The sequence below is a fragment of the Ciconia boyciana genome, chromosome 4, assembly GCF_034638445.1.
Source record: "Ciconia boyciana chromosome 4, ASM3463844v1, whole genome shotgun sequence".
Classification (NCBI taxonomy): domain Eukaryota; kingdom Metazoa; phylum Chordata; class Aves; order Ciconiiformes; family Ciconiidae; genus Ciconia; species Ciconia boyciana.
Genome location: NC_132937.1, coordinates 5498923 through 5515332, shown reverse-complemented (window position 1 = coordinate 5515332; position 16410 = coordinate 5498923). Strand labels below are relative to the sequence as shown.

Sequence of the window (16410 nt, the reverse complement as noted above, 5' to 3'; positions counted from 1 at the left end):
GATCATCTACCAAAGGTCTCGGGAGTCTGGGGAGGTCCCCGCTGACTGGAAGCTAGCCAACATTATTCCAATTTACAAGAAGGGCGAGAAGGAAGACCCAGGAAACTACAGGCCTGTTAGTCTAACCTCAGAACCTGGAAAAACTATGGAGAAGATCATACTGGGTGCTATTGAAAGGCATTTAAAGAACAAGGCAATCATCAGACGCAGTCAACATGGGTTCACAAAGGGAAAATCCTGTCTAACTAATTTAATATCCTTCTATGATAAGATCACACACCTAGTAGATAAAGGGAAGGCGGTGGATGTAGTTTTTCTGGATTTCAGTAAGGCTTTTGATGCTGTCCCTCACAGCATCCTTCTGGACAAGTTGTCCAACTGTGAGATGAGCAGGTACACGGTGCGCTGGGTGAAGAATTGCCTGAACGGCAGGGCTCAAAGGGTTGTAAGGAATGGGGCTACATCTGGCTGGTGACCTGTGTTCCTCAGGACTCAATTCTAGGGCCGGTTCTGTTCAATATATTTATCGGTCATCTGGTGCATCCAAATGCACTGTTAGCAAGTTTGCTGATGATACCAAACTGGGAGGTGCTGTTGACTCTCTTGAGGGACAAGAGGCCTTGCAGAGGGATCTGGATAGATTGGAGCATTGGGCAATCATCAGTGGCATGAAATTTGACAAGACCAAATGCCGGATTCTGCACCTGACATGGAGTAATGCCGGGCACAAGTATAAATTGGGAGAGGAGTGGCTGGAGAGCAGCCCTGCAGAAAGGCATCTGGGGGTGCTGGTCGACAGCAGGCTCAATATGAGTCAGCAGTGTGCCCTGGCAGCCAAGAGGGCAAACCGCATCCTGGAGTGCATTAAACACAGTATAACCAGCTGGTCAAAATAAGTGATTATCCTGCTGTATTTAGCATTGGTGCGGCCTCACCTTGAGTATTGTGTGCAGTTCTGAGCCCCACAATTTAAGAAGGATGTTGGGGTCCTTGAATGCGTCCAGAGGAGGGCAACAAAGCTGGTGAAAGGACTGGAAGGAATGTCCTGCGAGGAGCAGCTAAGGACTCTGGGATTGTCTAGTTTGGAGAAAAGGAGGCTGAGGGGCGACCTCATTGCTCTCTACAGCTTCCTGAGGAGGGGAAGTGGAGAGGGAGGTGCTGATCTCTTCTCCCTGGTATCCAGTAACAGGACACGTGGGAATGGCTCAAAGCTGTGCCAGGGGAGGTTTAGACTGGACATTAGGAAGCATTTCTTTACCGAGAGTGTGGTCAAACACTGGAACAGGCTTCCTAGAGAGGTGGTCGATGCCCCATGCCTGTCAGTGTTTAAGAGGCATTTGGACAATGCCCTTAATAACATGCTTTAACTTTTGGTCAGCCCTGGAGTGGTCAGGCAGTTGGACTAGATGATCATTGTAGGTCCCTTCCAACTGAACTATTCTATTCTATTCTATTCTTTTCTATTCTGTTTTGTTTTGTTTTGTTTTGTGAAGGTGTACTGGGTCTGGCTGGGATGGAGTTAACTTTCTTTAGAGCAGCCCGTAAGGTGCTGTGCTTTGCATTTGTGGCTAAAACAGTGTTGATAACACATCAATGTTTTGGCTATTCATGAAGAGTGCTCACACAACATCAAGGCTGTTTCTCCCAACCCCAGAGGCCAGTAGGCTGGGAAGGGGCATAGTTGGGACAGCTGACCCAAACTGACCAAAGGGATATTCCATACCATATGACATCATGCTCAGCAATAAAAGCTGAGGGAAAGGGGGAGCATGCGGGGACATTCATGGTTATGGAATTTGACTTCCCAAGCAACTGCTACACATGCTCAGGCCCTGCTTTCCAGGAAGCAGCTGGACTTCTGCCTGCCGATAGGAAGTAGTGAATGAATTCACATTTATGCTTTGCTTCCACATGCAGCTTTTGCTTTTCTTATTCAACTGTCTTTGTGTCAACCCACGAGCTTGTCCATCTTATTTTCTCCCCCTGTCCTGTTGAGGAGGGGGAATGAGAGAGTAACTGGGTAGGAGTCTGGCAGCCAGCCAAATTCAACCCACCACCGAAGGTGACTGTGAAGCTTCATCGTCAGCCCCAGAAGTCTCTGATATTTTAAGAAACCACTCCAAAATGGTAGTGGTAAAGAATTATAGGGATTCAGCCTTGTACATAAATTATTACAGGTCCCAGACAGGCAATGGTCTCTCTGGTTTTCAAGGCATTCTTGTGATGTATGGAGTGGGTATTGTAGCTAAATTACATAGCCTCTTTAGAAAGGCTGTTCTGCTTTTGAAAAGAGGCTTGGAAATTGTTAAGCCACACATTAAAAGTGCCACTCAAGACATTTCAAGAAACGTGTTTGGACATGTTTCCAAGGTTGTTCTGGACAATCTGGAAACACCAGCAAATCAGGAGGTGTCAGGGCTTGCTTATATTCAAAGAAAAAGCCTCAAAAGAAAGAGACCCATGTCACGCCCCCAGAGGGAAGGACCTCCCGAGCCCTTTAAAGGAAAAAGGAAAGGGGGGCACCAGACAGCAGTCTGGCCAGGACAAGAAAAAGAAGAACAAGCCAGTCCAAATGGTGCAAAAGAAACAGAAAACCCAGAGAAAGAGGGCCCATTCCACCGCTAGAAAAGGCAATATATTTTAAAAGGGATGGCTTTCATTCATGGATGCTGGGAAGAATGTACCAAATCCGAGCTGGATTTGTTTGCAGTGTCCCTGATGCAGACCAGCACTGTGAAAAGCCTATTTATAGAGGTGCCTCCATTTTCCCCTATTACAGAGTCTGCACCTCTGGACTTTTTCATAGCTGGGAACAGGGAAGATGACATAGATCTGAACAACAATGCTAAATCTTTGCTGCAAGACTGTAAAAGGAGCTGGTGAGGCCGTGGGTCTCTTGAATTACCCACTGGCCTCTATATTCAGCCAGCTGGACATTACACTGGGACACTGTACTGGGTCTGGCTGGGATGGAGTTAATTTTCTTCATAGCAGCTTGTATGGTGCTGTGTTTTGGATTTGTGACCAAAACAGTGTTGACAACACACCAATGTTGTAGATATTGCTAAACAGTGTTTGCACAGTGTCAAGGTCTTCTCTGCTTCTCACTCTCCCCCCCCTCCAGTGAATAGATTGGGGATGTGCAAGAGGTTGGGAGGGGACACAACCAGGTAGATGACCTGAATTAACCAAAGAGATATTCCATGACATATAACGTCATGCTCAGCAATAAAACAGAGAGGAAGGGGTTTAGGAACATTAACCATCTTTTTTTGGGAACTGGTTGGGCATCGGTCTTACCATGGGAGGTGGTGAGTGACTGCCTTTGCATCATTTGTTTTGTTTTCTTCCTCTCTTCTTCCACTTCTTCACTTATTGAACAATTTTTATCTTGACCCATGAGTTTTCTTTCTTTTACTCTTCCTTTCATCTTCACCCATCCCATTTGGGGTGGTGGTGGGGAAGTGAGTGAGTAAGTGTCTGTGTGGAGCTTAGCTGCCTACTGGGGTTAACGCACAACAGTCCTTTTTGACGCCCAATGTGGGGCTTGAAGGGTTCGAGATAATGACAGATTTGATTAGAGTGTGCTGGACTGAATTTATAGCTGTTTAGCTACTAATTGGCAGGCTTCTGTGCTTGCCATGGAGTTTGCTTGCCTTATTGTATATTAGAGTCTAGTGCTTGTTAGTGGCTGCTTCTTGCTTTTGCTGCTTGCTGTATTGCTTATCATCTTACTCTGCTGTGCCTGGGAACATTTTGATAACAGCAATGGCCATGTGCCTGGGCTGGCAGATGTCCAGGGTACTGCTGCTGTTCTTGTGCTGCTGTATTGGACAGGCTAGAACTGCAGTGTGAACTTGAGTCGAAGGGACTGTGACCTGTGGATAAGGCCACGTGGGAGCACATACACCGTCTGTGGCCATGGCCAAGTCCACGCCGAAGCAGATACTCCCCTGAAGGGAGTGTGGCTCATGGATAAGTCCATGACAGAGCAGGTACTCCCCAAAAGGATGAGGGCCCATGATAAGGCCATGACACAACGGGTACATCCCTAAGGGACTGTGGCCTGTAGATAAGCCCACACCAGAGCAGGTGCAAGGGATGGAGTTCATTGCAGTGTTAAACCCTATGGTCTAGTCCAAAATGACAAAGGTGGAGATTGTAATAGATATACCTTTAAATTCTGGTAACGCATTACTTGAGCTGCATGTTATAGGAAGTACTATAGTGGGAACCACCCAAATGAATGGAGGATGAGCCTCACAAGAAGCAGTGCAAGTGCAGCAGCGACCAGACCTGAGCTGGCTTTGGCACCCAATAACTCCGGGCAACAGAGCACATTTCCTGTCCTGAGTGACCACCATAACAGATGGAGCCCAAAGTCATGGACTAAATGAACTCAGTGGACATTTTATGGACATTTCACAGGAGTGGCCCATAGACTAAGGAAATGATATCTGTGTATATATCAAAGGACGGGGACAGGGGTGGTAGTTAATGAGGATGTATTGGATAGCATGGGACCTGAGCATGAAATAAATGGTATGAAATAAAGGGGTGGAGATTGTACTGCTTTTGGCTGGGATGGAGTTAATTTTCTTCATAGCAGCTCATATTGTGCTATGTTTTGGATTTGTGACCAAAACAGTGTTAAATATTGCTGAACAGTGTTTACACAGCATCAAGGCCTTCTCTGTTTCTCACACTGCCCTGCCAGCGAGTAGGCTGGGGGTTCACAAGAAGTTGGGAGGTGACACAGCTGGGACAGCTGACCTCAACTGACCTAAGGGATATTCCATACCATATGACGTCAGGCTCAGCAATAAAAGCTGCAGGGAAGAAGGAGGAAGGGGAGATGATCAGAGTTATGGCGTTTGTCTTCCCAAGTAACCATTACATGTGATGAAGCCCTGCTTTCCTGGAAATGGCTAAACATCTGCCTGCCAATGGGAAGTAGTGAATGAATTCCTTATTTTGCTTTGCTTGCACATGCAGCTTTTGCTTTCCCTTATAAACTGTCTTTATCTCAACCCACGAGTTTTCACACTTCTACCCTTCTGATTCTCTCCCTCATCCCACTGTGGGGGGAGTGAGTGAGCAGCTTTGTGGTGCTTAGCTGCCTACTGGGGTTAACCCACAACACAGAGCAACTGATAATCCAGAGCAACAGCTGCTACTTCTACCGTGCCTTCATCGAGTTGCTTCTCAGTTACAGCCATGCCATGACACGCTATCCACACACTCTTCCACTGAGCTGTTCTACAAAGACACAGCCAGGCTGCAGGAAACAGTCATGCTGGATGGCATTGGTAATCAGGTGTTTAGGCAACGCTCAACTCTGACAGCCCAGAATAGGAGAACTGAACTGTAGGGACCCTTCCACCACAATCTGTTCTTTAAAGACAAGCTTTTGTTGAACAACGTGGATGTAAAAATTAACCTGATGTGCAGGTTTTGTTTGGTGAGCTCCCTAGCAGTAGGAGCCTGCAAACTGACTACCTATGCCTCAGTGTTTGGGAAGACGGTGTGGGTGGCGCCTGGGTTGCGTTTGGGACATGCTGAGGCATTACTTATGGAAAATTTGTTCCTGGGACAACTGCCCAAGCTTGTTGTTATTGGGTTCATAGATAATGATGCTTTTAGTGGCAATTATGCTAAGAACCCTTTCAATTTTAAACATTATTATATCAGTTTTGTGGCCGTCTATGTGGATGGTGAACAAATCCTGGAGAAATCACTGTAGCTTGTTCAGATTATTGGCAGCCATATGAAAGACCATTCCCTGCTGGTTGACAGGGAGTTCACCCATGCCTATACTCTGTTTGCCTTCAATCTGTCTCCAGACCAAGAATGTGCTGACCACTATTCCCTGATTAAAACAGGGAACCTGAGAGCAGAAGTACACTTTGCAGGGACCTTGACCACCACCATTAATATGATCGTGTATGGCGTATTTGACAACATGACAGAAATAAATGGGAAGAGACCTACGCTCTTTGACCACATGCGAGGATGGATACCAAACAGCTTTTCTGGTTCCTTGCAGCAGACTCCCAATGCCAGAGAAACATTTCTAGGCATGTACCTGAGCTACTAGCTCCCTAAGGCCCGTGTTTCTCCAAGACCGGTGAGTATGTTTGTGAATATGCATCCACAAAACCAACCTGGAAAGCACTGGCTAGCAATTTTCTTGGCAGATCAGAATCACACACAGGTTTTTTGACTCATAAGGCTGTCCCCCAAACTGTGTTCTCTTTCCTGAAAGCATTGTGTCCTTTTTAAAATGCAACATGACGGATATCACTTTCTAGAGGAAGCAACTGCACCATCCCCTCTCTATGGCCTGTGGATACCACTGCATCTTTTTCTTACATCATCGTAACAAGGGGACTACCTTTTGAACAGCTTCTAAAATTGTATTCTGCTAACTACAAAATGACCAGATGATGATACATTTTGTAAAATATGAATATGGAGCTTTCCCCATGGCCAAATGTATTATGTATACCTGGCAAAGTTTTGGCTGCAGGAGTGACCTCTGTGGGAAGAGGTCAGGGGCTGCCCTGTGCGTGACACAGCTAGTTGCAGCCGGCTTGACAATGGACCCACTGCAGGCCAAACCTGAGCCAATCAGCGAAGTTTGTGGCACCTCTGTGAAAACATCTTTAAGAATGGGCAGAAAATGCGGGACAGGAAGAGGAGAGGAAAAAAAAGAATGAGAAACAGCAGAGGGAATACCAAAGTCAGAGAAGGGAGGAGGAGGAGGTACTCTAGGGCAGAGCAGATATTCACTGCAGCACATGGAGGACATGCGCTGGAGCAGAGGAAAAGTGTGAAAAGGAAAGAGCAGCAGAAAGAAACTGCTATGTATTGACCATAACCCCCATCCCCCCTGCACCGCTCGGGGTGGTAGAGGAGTCTGGAATGAAGGCCTGAAGTTGAGCCTGGGAAAGGGGGGAGGAAAGGTGTTGTTTTAATGTTGGTCTTTTTGTTTCTCACTACCCTAATCTATTTTAATTGGCAAAAAATTAAATTAATTTTTCTCAGGTCAAGTCTGTTTTGCCTGTGACAGCAATTGGTAAGCAATCTCCCTGTCTATCTCAATTCACAAGCATTTTCATCCCATTTTCTCATTTTCTCCCCCTGTCCCACTGAGGAGGGGAGTCAGTGAGAAGCTGGGTGGGAGTTTGGCTTTTAGCCAAGACCACACCAATGCTACTACAAACGTTTTTTAAAAGTCCCAGATGTGTATTTCTTGTAATGATTTTCATAAATGTGTTATGTAAATAAAACTTACAACCCAACTGAAGTGCTGTGTGTTTGTGTTCTTTAACTATTCCTCTCATTTTTTAAAAGGACACTACAGGCAACAAAGTTGAAAGGTTTTATGACTATTTATTTTCAACAGTAAACTTTACAGGGTGAGCCACTGGGCTTTAGGTATCTTTCTCTTCTTAGGTGGTGTGTGCGGTGCGTCTCGATTCTCCTCAGTCACCTTCGGCTCTTCCAAGAGGTCATAGTTCTCTGTATTACCCATGAGAAAAGACTGGACGTTCACCACAGCTTTCATAAAAAACATAAAAACTTTCATAAAAACATTCATAAAAACATTCCAGCCTTTAGGTGTTCCCAGGCTAGAAGAGGCACAAGTCTGAAGGACGTCTTGGTCTAAGTCGAGCAGGCTGGACCCCTTGATGACATCTCCTTTGTGTACAAAGCTACCTTGATTGTCCCAAGAAGAAATATATCTATGTTGCCCTAGTTTATCTTATTAATGTTCCTCTTTAAGGTATTCAGGGCAATTTCATAAATGGCCTTTATGAGATCATCTGAAGCAGTGAAGACTATTGCTTTGCTCTGCTGGGTGAGGACTGGATCAACAGCTCCAGGAGGGACAGGTTAGTCTTCAGATACTGGGACATCATGCTCACAAGTCTGTCCCATTACCAATGCAGTGGGCTGGGCCAGGTCCTCTGTATTTATTGCCGAGCACCAGTCTTTCTTTTTTCCCCGATATGTAAATAGCTGGTCACTCTGGCGGGAAAAGACCAGTTCTTAGGCTAAAAGCCTCCAGTGTAGAATCATTTAAATTGACAGTCAGGTGCCTTCAAATGTTTCTAAAAAGAACTGGGCCTTGCCAGGATACATCCCCCTGGCTAGGGACACAACCTGGAGCTTATCTCAGGGGTTCTTAAATAACTGTTGTGGTTTAGCTTCAGTCGGCAACTAAGCACCATGCAGCCACTTGCTCACCCTCCCCTCCACCCCCCTGGTGGGATGGGGGAGAGAATCTGAAGAGCAAAAGTAAGAAAACTCGTGGGCTGAGATAAGAAGAGTTTAATAACTGAAAGAAAATAATAATAATAATAATAATAATAATAATAATAATAATAATAATAATAATAAAAAAAATTGTAATGAAAAGGAAAACCACGAGAGAGAGAGAGGAACAAAACCCAGGGAAAAACAAAAAAAACCCCTCACAAGTGATGCAACTGCTCACCACCTGCTGACCAATGCCCAGCCAGTCCCTGAGGAGTGATCGCTGCCCCCTGGCCAAGTCCCCCCAGTTTATATACTGAGCATGACATCATACGGTATGGAATAGCCCTTTGGCCAGTTTGGCTGTGCCCCCTCCCAGCTTCTTGTGCATCTGGCAGAGCATGGGAAGCTGAAAAGTCCTTAACTAGTGTAAGCATTACTTAGCAACAACTAAAACATCAGTGTGTTATCAACATTATTCTCATCCTAAATCCAAAACACAGCACTATACCAGCTACTAGGAAGAAAATTAACTCTATCCCAGCTGAAACCAGGACAATAACACCATATATTTTGTGTTGAGAGTGATAGCAAGACTCTTTTTACCCTGACAAAAAACTTTCTGGACAATGTACAGGATGCTAAGATGCCTGTGATGCACACAGTAAAAGCTTTCTCAATTTCAGCACTCTCACAAGCAGAGTTCATCAAATCATCGATCAGAACCATATTTACTTTATTAGGGGGAAATAAGCAGTTATTGCTAAGACTTTCAGGTAAGTCCTCCACAAACTTTATATAGGGATATTTACAAAGCAGTTCCTGATGCAATGGTTGCCAACAGCTGTAACACCACACAATATTCTCAGAGAGAACAAGCAGTTGACATTCTCCAGAAGACTTTTTACAAAATAACTTTTCCCACAGTTGCTAGGCCCTACCAGAACAGCAGAAAAGGGGTGCTTCCATTGCATGCCCATGATCAAAAGCCGTAGGGGAGGTTGTTAAAATTTTTAGTCAGTACCCTTTTGTCATAGACCACCTTCTGTGTCTTCCGAAGGGGCCTGGTTTCTGTAGCCTGCTTCTCATTGTTCCTGATGATAGAGCCTTGCTCTATCATGATCTTTTTTAGGGTCATCACTATCTGTATTTACACCATAATACGACCATAATCTCCCTGGAAGGGAAAGAGTTACCAGCAGCCCTGTGAGGGAGTGATGTACAGGGTTGATGAGCAAAGGGCCTGGAGTGATGTGAACAAAAGGGAACACAAAATCAACAAAAGAGGGCTTAAGCAGAGTTACCTCCAGCATTTGCATGTAAGCAAAGAAGTGCCCCCAAACACTTTCTGGGAATTCAAGATGCTGGGGTGACTCTCTGAAGTGCTTGTGCATTAATGCACATAGCATGGGGAATAAACATGAGGAATTAGAGACTCATGTGCTGTTGCAGGGCTACAATCTTGTTGGGATCATGGAGACATGGTGGGATGGCTCCCATGACTGGAGTGTTGCGATGGAGGGATACAGGCTCTTTAGGAAGGACAGGCCGGGAAGACAAGGGAGGGGGAGTTGTCCTTTCTGTGAAAGAACAGCTGGAATGCATGGAGTTCTGTCTGGGGATGGATGATGAGCCACCTGAGAGCTTATGGGTAAGGATTAAAGAGCAGACCAGTACAGGTAACATTGTAGTGGGTGTCTGCTACAGGCTGCCTGATCAGGAAGAACAAGTGGATGAGGCTTTCCACAGAGAACTAGAAGTAGCTTCACGTTCACAGGCCCTGGTCCTCATGGGAGACTTCAGCCACCCTGATATCTGCTGAAGGTACAAGACAGCAGAGCATAAGCAATCCAGGAGGTTCCTACAAGGCTCTTTTTCCCTGTGCTTCCCATGAGGGTAAATGGAAAGCTATTGTTTTCCCCTGTGCCGCATTTGTGCTGGAACCTGCCAGGCCTTCTGCACCCACAGTGATGAAGAAAGAGTCCTTGTGCACCTGGTGTACCCTAGAACTGAACAAGTCTCTGCAGAAGGGCTACAGGGTCTGTGAAATCTATGCCATTTGGCATTTTCAACAGAGGGGTAGCAGTCTTTTATCAGATTATAAAAAACTACAACTCTTCCACAAGCAGGAAGCTTCAGGCTATCCAACCTGGTACACAGATGATGACAAAAAAAGCTAAATATGTTGAATATTACAGGCAGAAAGAAGACATTGTATTACAGCCTTAACATATTAAGAAAAAAACACACAAAGCATCAAATTGCCAAACTGTTTTTAAATTCTCTGTGGAGTAAATTTGGTCAGGAGTCCAATTTTCTCTATACCACCATTGTGAGAGAACCAAACAAGCTGTACAGCTACCTCTTTTCTCAAGCTTATAATGTGTCTCCATATGATTTTCTCAGTCATGGTTTGGCCATTATATTGTGAAAGCATGTGAAAGGATGTATAACCTTGGAGTGCAACACTGACATTGTAATAGCCCTCTTAAACACATTATTTGTACATCTAGAGCTTTACAATCTCCTGGATGCCCTGCAAGATCAATGAGTTTATCATGAGACAGACTCTGTGATATTTGTCAGTCATTCAGGTGACTGGACTCCTCAGTGATTATTTCAGGGAGCTGAAGGGCAAGCTGCTGCCAGAGGAGCACATTACTGAGTTTGTTCTGCCAGGACCCCAAGTCCTATGGTTACCAGCTGTCTGGGGGAAGGTGTTGTTTAAAGGCATCACTCTAAATGCAACTGTGGTAGGTTGTCCCTAGCTACCAGCCAAACTCTCACCCAGCCGCTCGCTCACTCCCCACCGCAGTGGGACAGAGAGAGAAAATAGGAAGAAGAGGAGTGAGAAAGCTTGTGGGTCAAGATAAAGACAGGGAGATCACTTACCAACTACTGTCATGGACAAAACAGAATTGACTTGGGCAAATTAACTTAATTTCATGCCAATTAAAATAAATATTTAATTACTGATTCATGTAGTGGGAAACAAAACAAAACAAAAAAGAAACAAACATTTACACTTTTTGTCCCCCTTTTCCAGGCTCATCTTCATTCCCAAGCTCAACTTCACTCCAAGAACCTTTCCTTCCCCCTTGCATGTTATCACTGCAAGTTATACTCATTCCCTTCAGTGAGGCAACAGGTGGCACAGGGTGGGGTTGCAGTCAAGACGTAGTGGTTTATCTCTGCTGAGACAAAAGGGATGAGCCAGGCCAAGGTCTGGTATCTGCAAACCAGCTGGAGCAGCTAAGGGTTCCACTGCTATGTGGGGAAGACATTGCGGTTCATGTGACCTGATCTTGGTGTACTGGTTTTGGCTGGGATAGAGTTAATTTTCTTCATAGTAGCTAGTATGGAGCTATGTTTTGGATTTGTGCTGAAAACAGTGTTGATAATACAGGGATGTTTTAGCTATTGCTGAACAGTGCTTCCACAGCGTCAAGGCCTTTTCTGTGTCCCACACTGCTCCATCAGTGAGTAGGCAAGGGGTGCACAAGAAGTTGGGAGGGGACACAGCTGGGACAGCTGATCCCAACTGACCAAAGGGATATTCCATACCATATGACATCACACTCACAATAAAAGCTGCAAGGAAGAAGGAGGAAGGGGGGGACGTTAGGAGTTATGGCATTTGTCTTCCCAAGTATATTTATTGGGTTTGCATGGCAAGGTTTGGGTAGTGGGGGGGCTACAGGGGTGGCTTCTGTGAAAAGCTGCTAGAAGCTTCCCACATCTGACAGAGCCAATGCCAGCCGGCTCCAAGACAGACCTGGCGCTGAACCAAAACTGAGCCAATCAGCGACGGTGGTAGCGCCTCTATGATAACATATTTAAGAAGGGGGGGGGGGAAACTGCTGCGCAACAGCAGCCAGAAGAGAGAAGTGAGAATATGTGAGAGAAATAACCACCAAGGTCAGTGAAGAAGGAGGGGGAGGAGGTGCTCCAGGCACTGGAGCAGAGATTCCCCTGCAGCCCATGGTGAAGACCATGGTGAAGCAGGCTGTCCCCCTGCAGCCCATGGAGGTCCACGGTGGAGCAGATATCCACCTGCAGCCCATGGAGGACCCCATGCTGGAGCAGGTGGATGCGCCTGAAGGAGGCTGTGACCTTGTGGAGAGCCCGCGCTGGAGCAGGCTCCTGGCAGGACCTGTGATCCTGTGGAGAGCAGCCCACGCAGAAGCAGGTTTTCTGGCAGGACTTGTGACCCCGTAGGGGACCCACGCTGGAGCAGTCTGTTCCTGAAGGACTGCAGCCTGTGGAAAGGACCCATGCTGGAGCAGTTCATGGAGGACTGTCTCCTGTGGGAGGGACCCCACGCTGGAGCAGGGGAAGAGTGTGAGGAGGAAGGAGCGGCAGAGACCGTGTGATGAACTGACAGCAACCTCCATTCCCTGTCCCCCTGCGCCGCTCAGGGGGAGGAGGTAGAGAATTCAGGAGTGAAGTTGAGCTCGGGAAGAAGGGAGCGGTGGGGGAAGGTGTTTTAAGATTTGGTTTTGTTTCTTATTACCCTACTCTGATTTGATTGATAAGAAATTAAATTAATCTTCCCCAAGTCAAGTCTGTTTTGCCTGTGATGTTAATTGGTGAGTGATCTCCCTGTCCTTATCTCAACCCACAAGCCTTTTGTCATATTTTTTTCTCCCCCTGTCCATTTGAGGAGGGGGAGTGACAGAGCAGGTTGGTGGGCACCTGGTGTCCAGCCAAGGTCAACCCACCACACCAAGTAACCGTAACATGTGATGGAGCCCTGCTTTCCTGGAGATGGCTAAACACCTGCCTGCTGATGGGAAGTAGTGAATGTATTCCTTATTTTGCTTTGCTTGTATGCACAGCTTTTGCTTTCCCTATTAAACTGTCTTTATCTCAACCCACGAGTTTTCACACTTTTACCCTTCCAATTCTCTCCCCCATCCCACTAGGTGGGGAGTGAGCAAGAAGCTGTGTGGTGCTTAGCTGCCTACTGGGATTAAAGCACAACAATCCTTTTTGGCACCCAATGTGGTTTGAGATAACGACAGATTGGATTACAGTGTGCTAGACTGAATTTACAGCTGTTTAGCTATTATTTGGCAGGCTCCTGTGTGTGCCATGGAGTTTGCTTGCCTTACTGTATATTAGAATCTAGTGCTTGTTAGTTGCTGCCTTTTGCTTTTGCTGCTTGCTGCATTGCTTATCGTCTTATTCTGCTGTGCCTGGGAACATTTTGATAACAGCAGTGGCCATGTGCCTGGGCTGGCAGATGGCCAGGGCACCGCTGCTGTTCCTGTGCTACTGTACTGGAAAGGCTGGAACTGCAGTGTGAACTTGAGTTGAAGGGACTGTGACCTGTGGATGAGTCCATGCGGTAGCAGGACACCCCGAAGCACCTATGGCGATGGATAAGTTCATGCCACATGTATTGGTTTTCCATAGCAAGGTTTTGATAGCAGGGGGGCTACAGGGGTGGCTTCTGTGAGAAGATGCCAGAAGCTTACCTCATGTCAGACGGAGCCAGTTCCAGCCGGCTCCAAGACAGACCCACCACTGGCCAAAGCTGAGCCAATCAGTGGTGTTGGTAGCACCTCTGTGATAACATATTTAAGAAGGGGGAAAAACTGCTGTGCAACAGCAGCCGGAAGAGAGGAGTGAGAATATGTGAAAGAAACAACTATGCAGACACCAAGGTCAGTGAAGAAGGAGGGGGAGGCGGTGCTCCAGGTGCCAGAGTAGAGATTCCCCTGCAGCCCATGATGAAGACCATGGTGAGGCAGGTTGTCCCCCTGCAGCCCATGAATGTCCATGGTGGAGCAGATATCCACTCTGCAGCCCATGGGGGATCCCATGCCGGAGCAGGTGGATGTGCCTGAAGGAGGCTGTGACCTCATGGAGAGCCCGCGCTTGGAGCAGGCTCCTGGCAGGACCTGTGGCCCTGCAGGGGATCCATGCTGGAGCAGTCTGTTCCTGAAGGAGTGCACTCCATGGAAAGGACCCATGCTGGAAGAGTTCGTGAAGAACTGCAACCTGTGGGAAGGACCCACATTGGAGAAGTTCGTGAAGGACTGTTTTCTGTGGGTGGGACCCCACACTGGTGCACAGGAAGAGCGTGAGGAGGAAGGAGAGGCAGAGACAACGTGTGATGAACTGACCATAACCCCCATTCCCCATTCCCCTGTGCCGCTCAGGGCGAGGAGAAGTCCGGAGTGAAGTTGATTCCAGGAAGAAGGGAGGGGTGGGGGGAAGGTGTTTCAAGATTTAGTTTTATTTCTCATTATCCTGCTCTGACATTTTGATTTGCAATAAATTAATTTCCTGAAGTTGAGTCTGTTTTGCCCGTGATGGTAATTACTGAGTTATTTCCCTGTCCTTATCTCAACCCATGAGCCTTTCTCTCCCCCGTCCAGTTGAGGAGGGGGAATGATAGAGTGTCTTGGTGGGCACCTGGCGTCCAGCCAAGGTCAACTCACCACACCGCAGCAAGTACACCTTGAAGTGTCTGTGGCCATGGATATGTTCATGCTGCAGGAGGTATCCCTTGAAGCCTCAGTGGCTGTGCATGAGGCCATGCTGGAACACTTCAAAGCATCTGTGGCTGTGGATAAGTCCACGACACAGCAGGTACACCCCTGAAGGGACTGTGGCCATGGGTAAGGCCATGTTGGAGCAGGTTCACTCCTGAAGGCATTGTGGCCCATGGATAAGGCCGGGCTGGAACAGGTGCACCTCAACGAGACTGTGGCTATGGATAAGTCCATGCTGCAGTAGGCATACCCCTGAAAAGACTGTGGCTCATAGATAAGGCCACATTGGAGCAGGTACACCCCTAAGGGACTGTGGTCTGTGGATAAGTCCAAGCTGGAGCAGGGGCAAGGGGAGGAGTTCATTGCAATGTTAAACCCTATATGGCCTGGTCCAAATGGACCAGGGGTGGAGGCTGTAATGCGTATACATTTAAATTGTTGTAACCCATGATTTGAGTTGCATGTTATAGGAATTACTATAGCAGGAACCACCAGAACCAATGGAGGATGAGCCTTACAAGAAGCAGTGCAAGTGCAGCAGTGACCCGACCTGAGCTGGCTTTGGTGCCAAATAACTCCACGCAACACCCCACCTCTCCTGTCCTGAGTGAACACCATAACAGAGTCCAAAGTCATGGACTAAAAAAACCTCAATGGACATTTTGTGGACATTTATGGACATTTTACGGACATTTTACAGGGGTGGTCCATAGACTAAGGGAATGATATCTGTGTATATATCAAAGGATGGGAAGGAAGGTGGTGGTTAATGAGGATGTATTGGATAGTGTGGGACCTGAGCATGGCATGAATGGTATGGAATAAGGGGTGGGGAATGTGATGGTTTTGGTTCAAATTAGAGTTAAATTTTTTCATAATAGCTAGTATAGGGCTATGTTTTGAATTTGTGATGAAAACAGTGTTGATAACACAGGGATGTTTTAGCTATTGTTGAACAGTGTCAAGGCCTTTTCTGCTTCTCACACCACCCCACCAGCAAGTAGGCTGGGGGTGCACAAGAAGTTAGGAGGAGACACAGCCGGGACAGCTGACCCCAACTGACCCAAAGGGCTATTCCATACCATATGACATCATGCTCAGCAATAAAAGCTGGGGGAAGAAGGAGGAAGGGGAGATGATCAGAGTTATGGTGTTTTCCTTCCCAAGTAATCATTACGCGTGATGGAGCCCTGCTTTCCAGGAAATAGCTAAACACTTGCCTGCCAATGGGAAGTAGAGAATAAACTCCTTATTTTGCTTTGCTTATGCATGCAGCTTTTGCTTTACCTATTAAACTGGTTTTTATCTCAACCCACAAGTTTTCACACTTTTACCCTTCTGAGAAAGCAGCTGTGTGTTACTTTGCTGCCTACTGGGGTTAAACTACAACACTCGGGATGCTGACATGAGGGACAGTCTCCATAAAACGGGCTTAATGGCATAAAAAAAAAGCTATGCTGTATATCACCACTCTTCAAAACTACTTGACTCGTGAAGCAGAGCAGAAAAGAGAGAAATGAACTCTCATTCTACTGGAACAAAATTAAATAGAAGTGGTAAAGCCTTCTGAGACTCCTGACCATGCTGACTCCATTGTTTAGGAAGTGTTGGATAGCATGCATCTCTGGTTTAGGAAGAATGCGCA

The 16410-nt window shown here is 46.6% G+C and overlaps 1 protein-coding gene across 2 annotated transcripts in view; it reads right to left on the bottom strand.

Annotated features, from left to right (window-relative positions):
• Positions 1-7407: 7407 nt before the first annotated feature.
• LOC140650550 (polycomb group RING finger protein 3-like) overlaps positions 7408-16410 on the bottom strand; it is a 187929-nt gene continuing 178926 nt past the window's right edge. Inside the window, exon 10 of one of the 2 annotated variants that reach the window (XM_072859013.1) lies at positions 7408-7524. In XM_072859013.1, the coding sequence (XP_072715114.1) occupies positions 7492-7524 (33 nt within the window). In that variant the 3' untranslated portion in view covers positions 7408-7491. The other variant, XM_072859015.1, reaches the window with a different exon arrangement.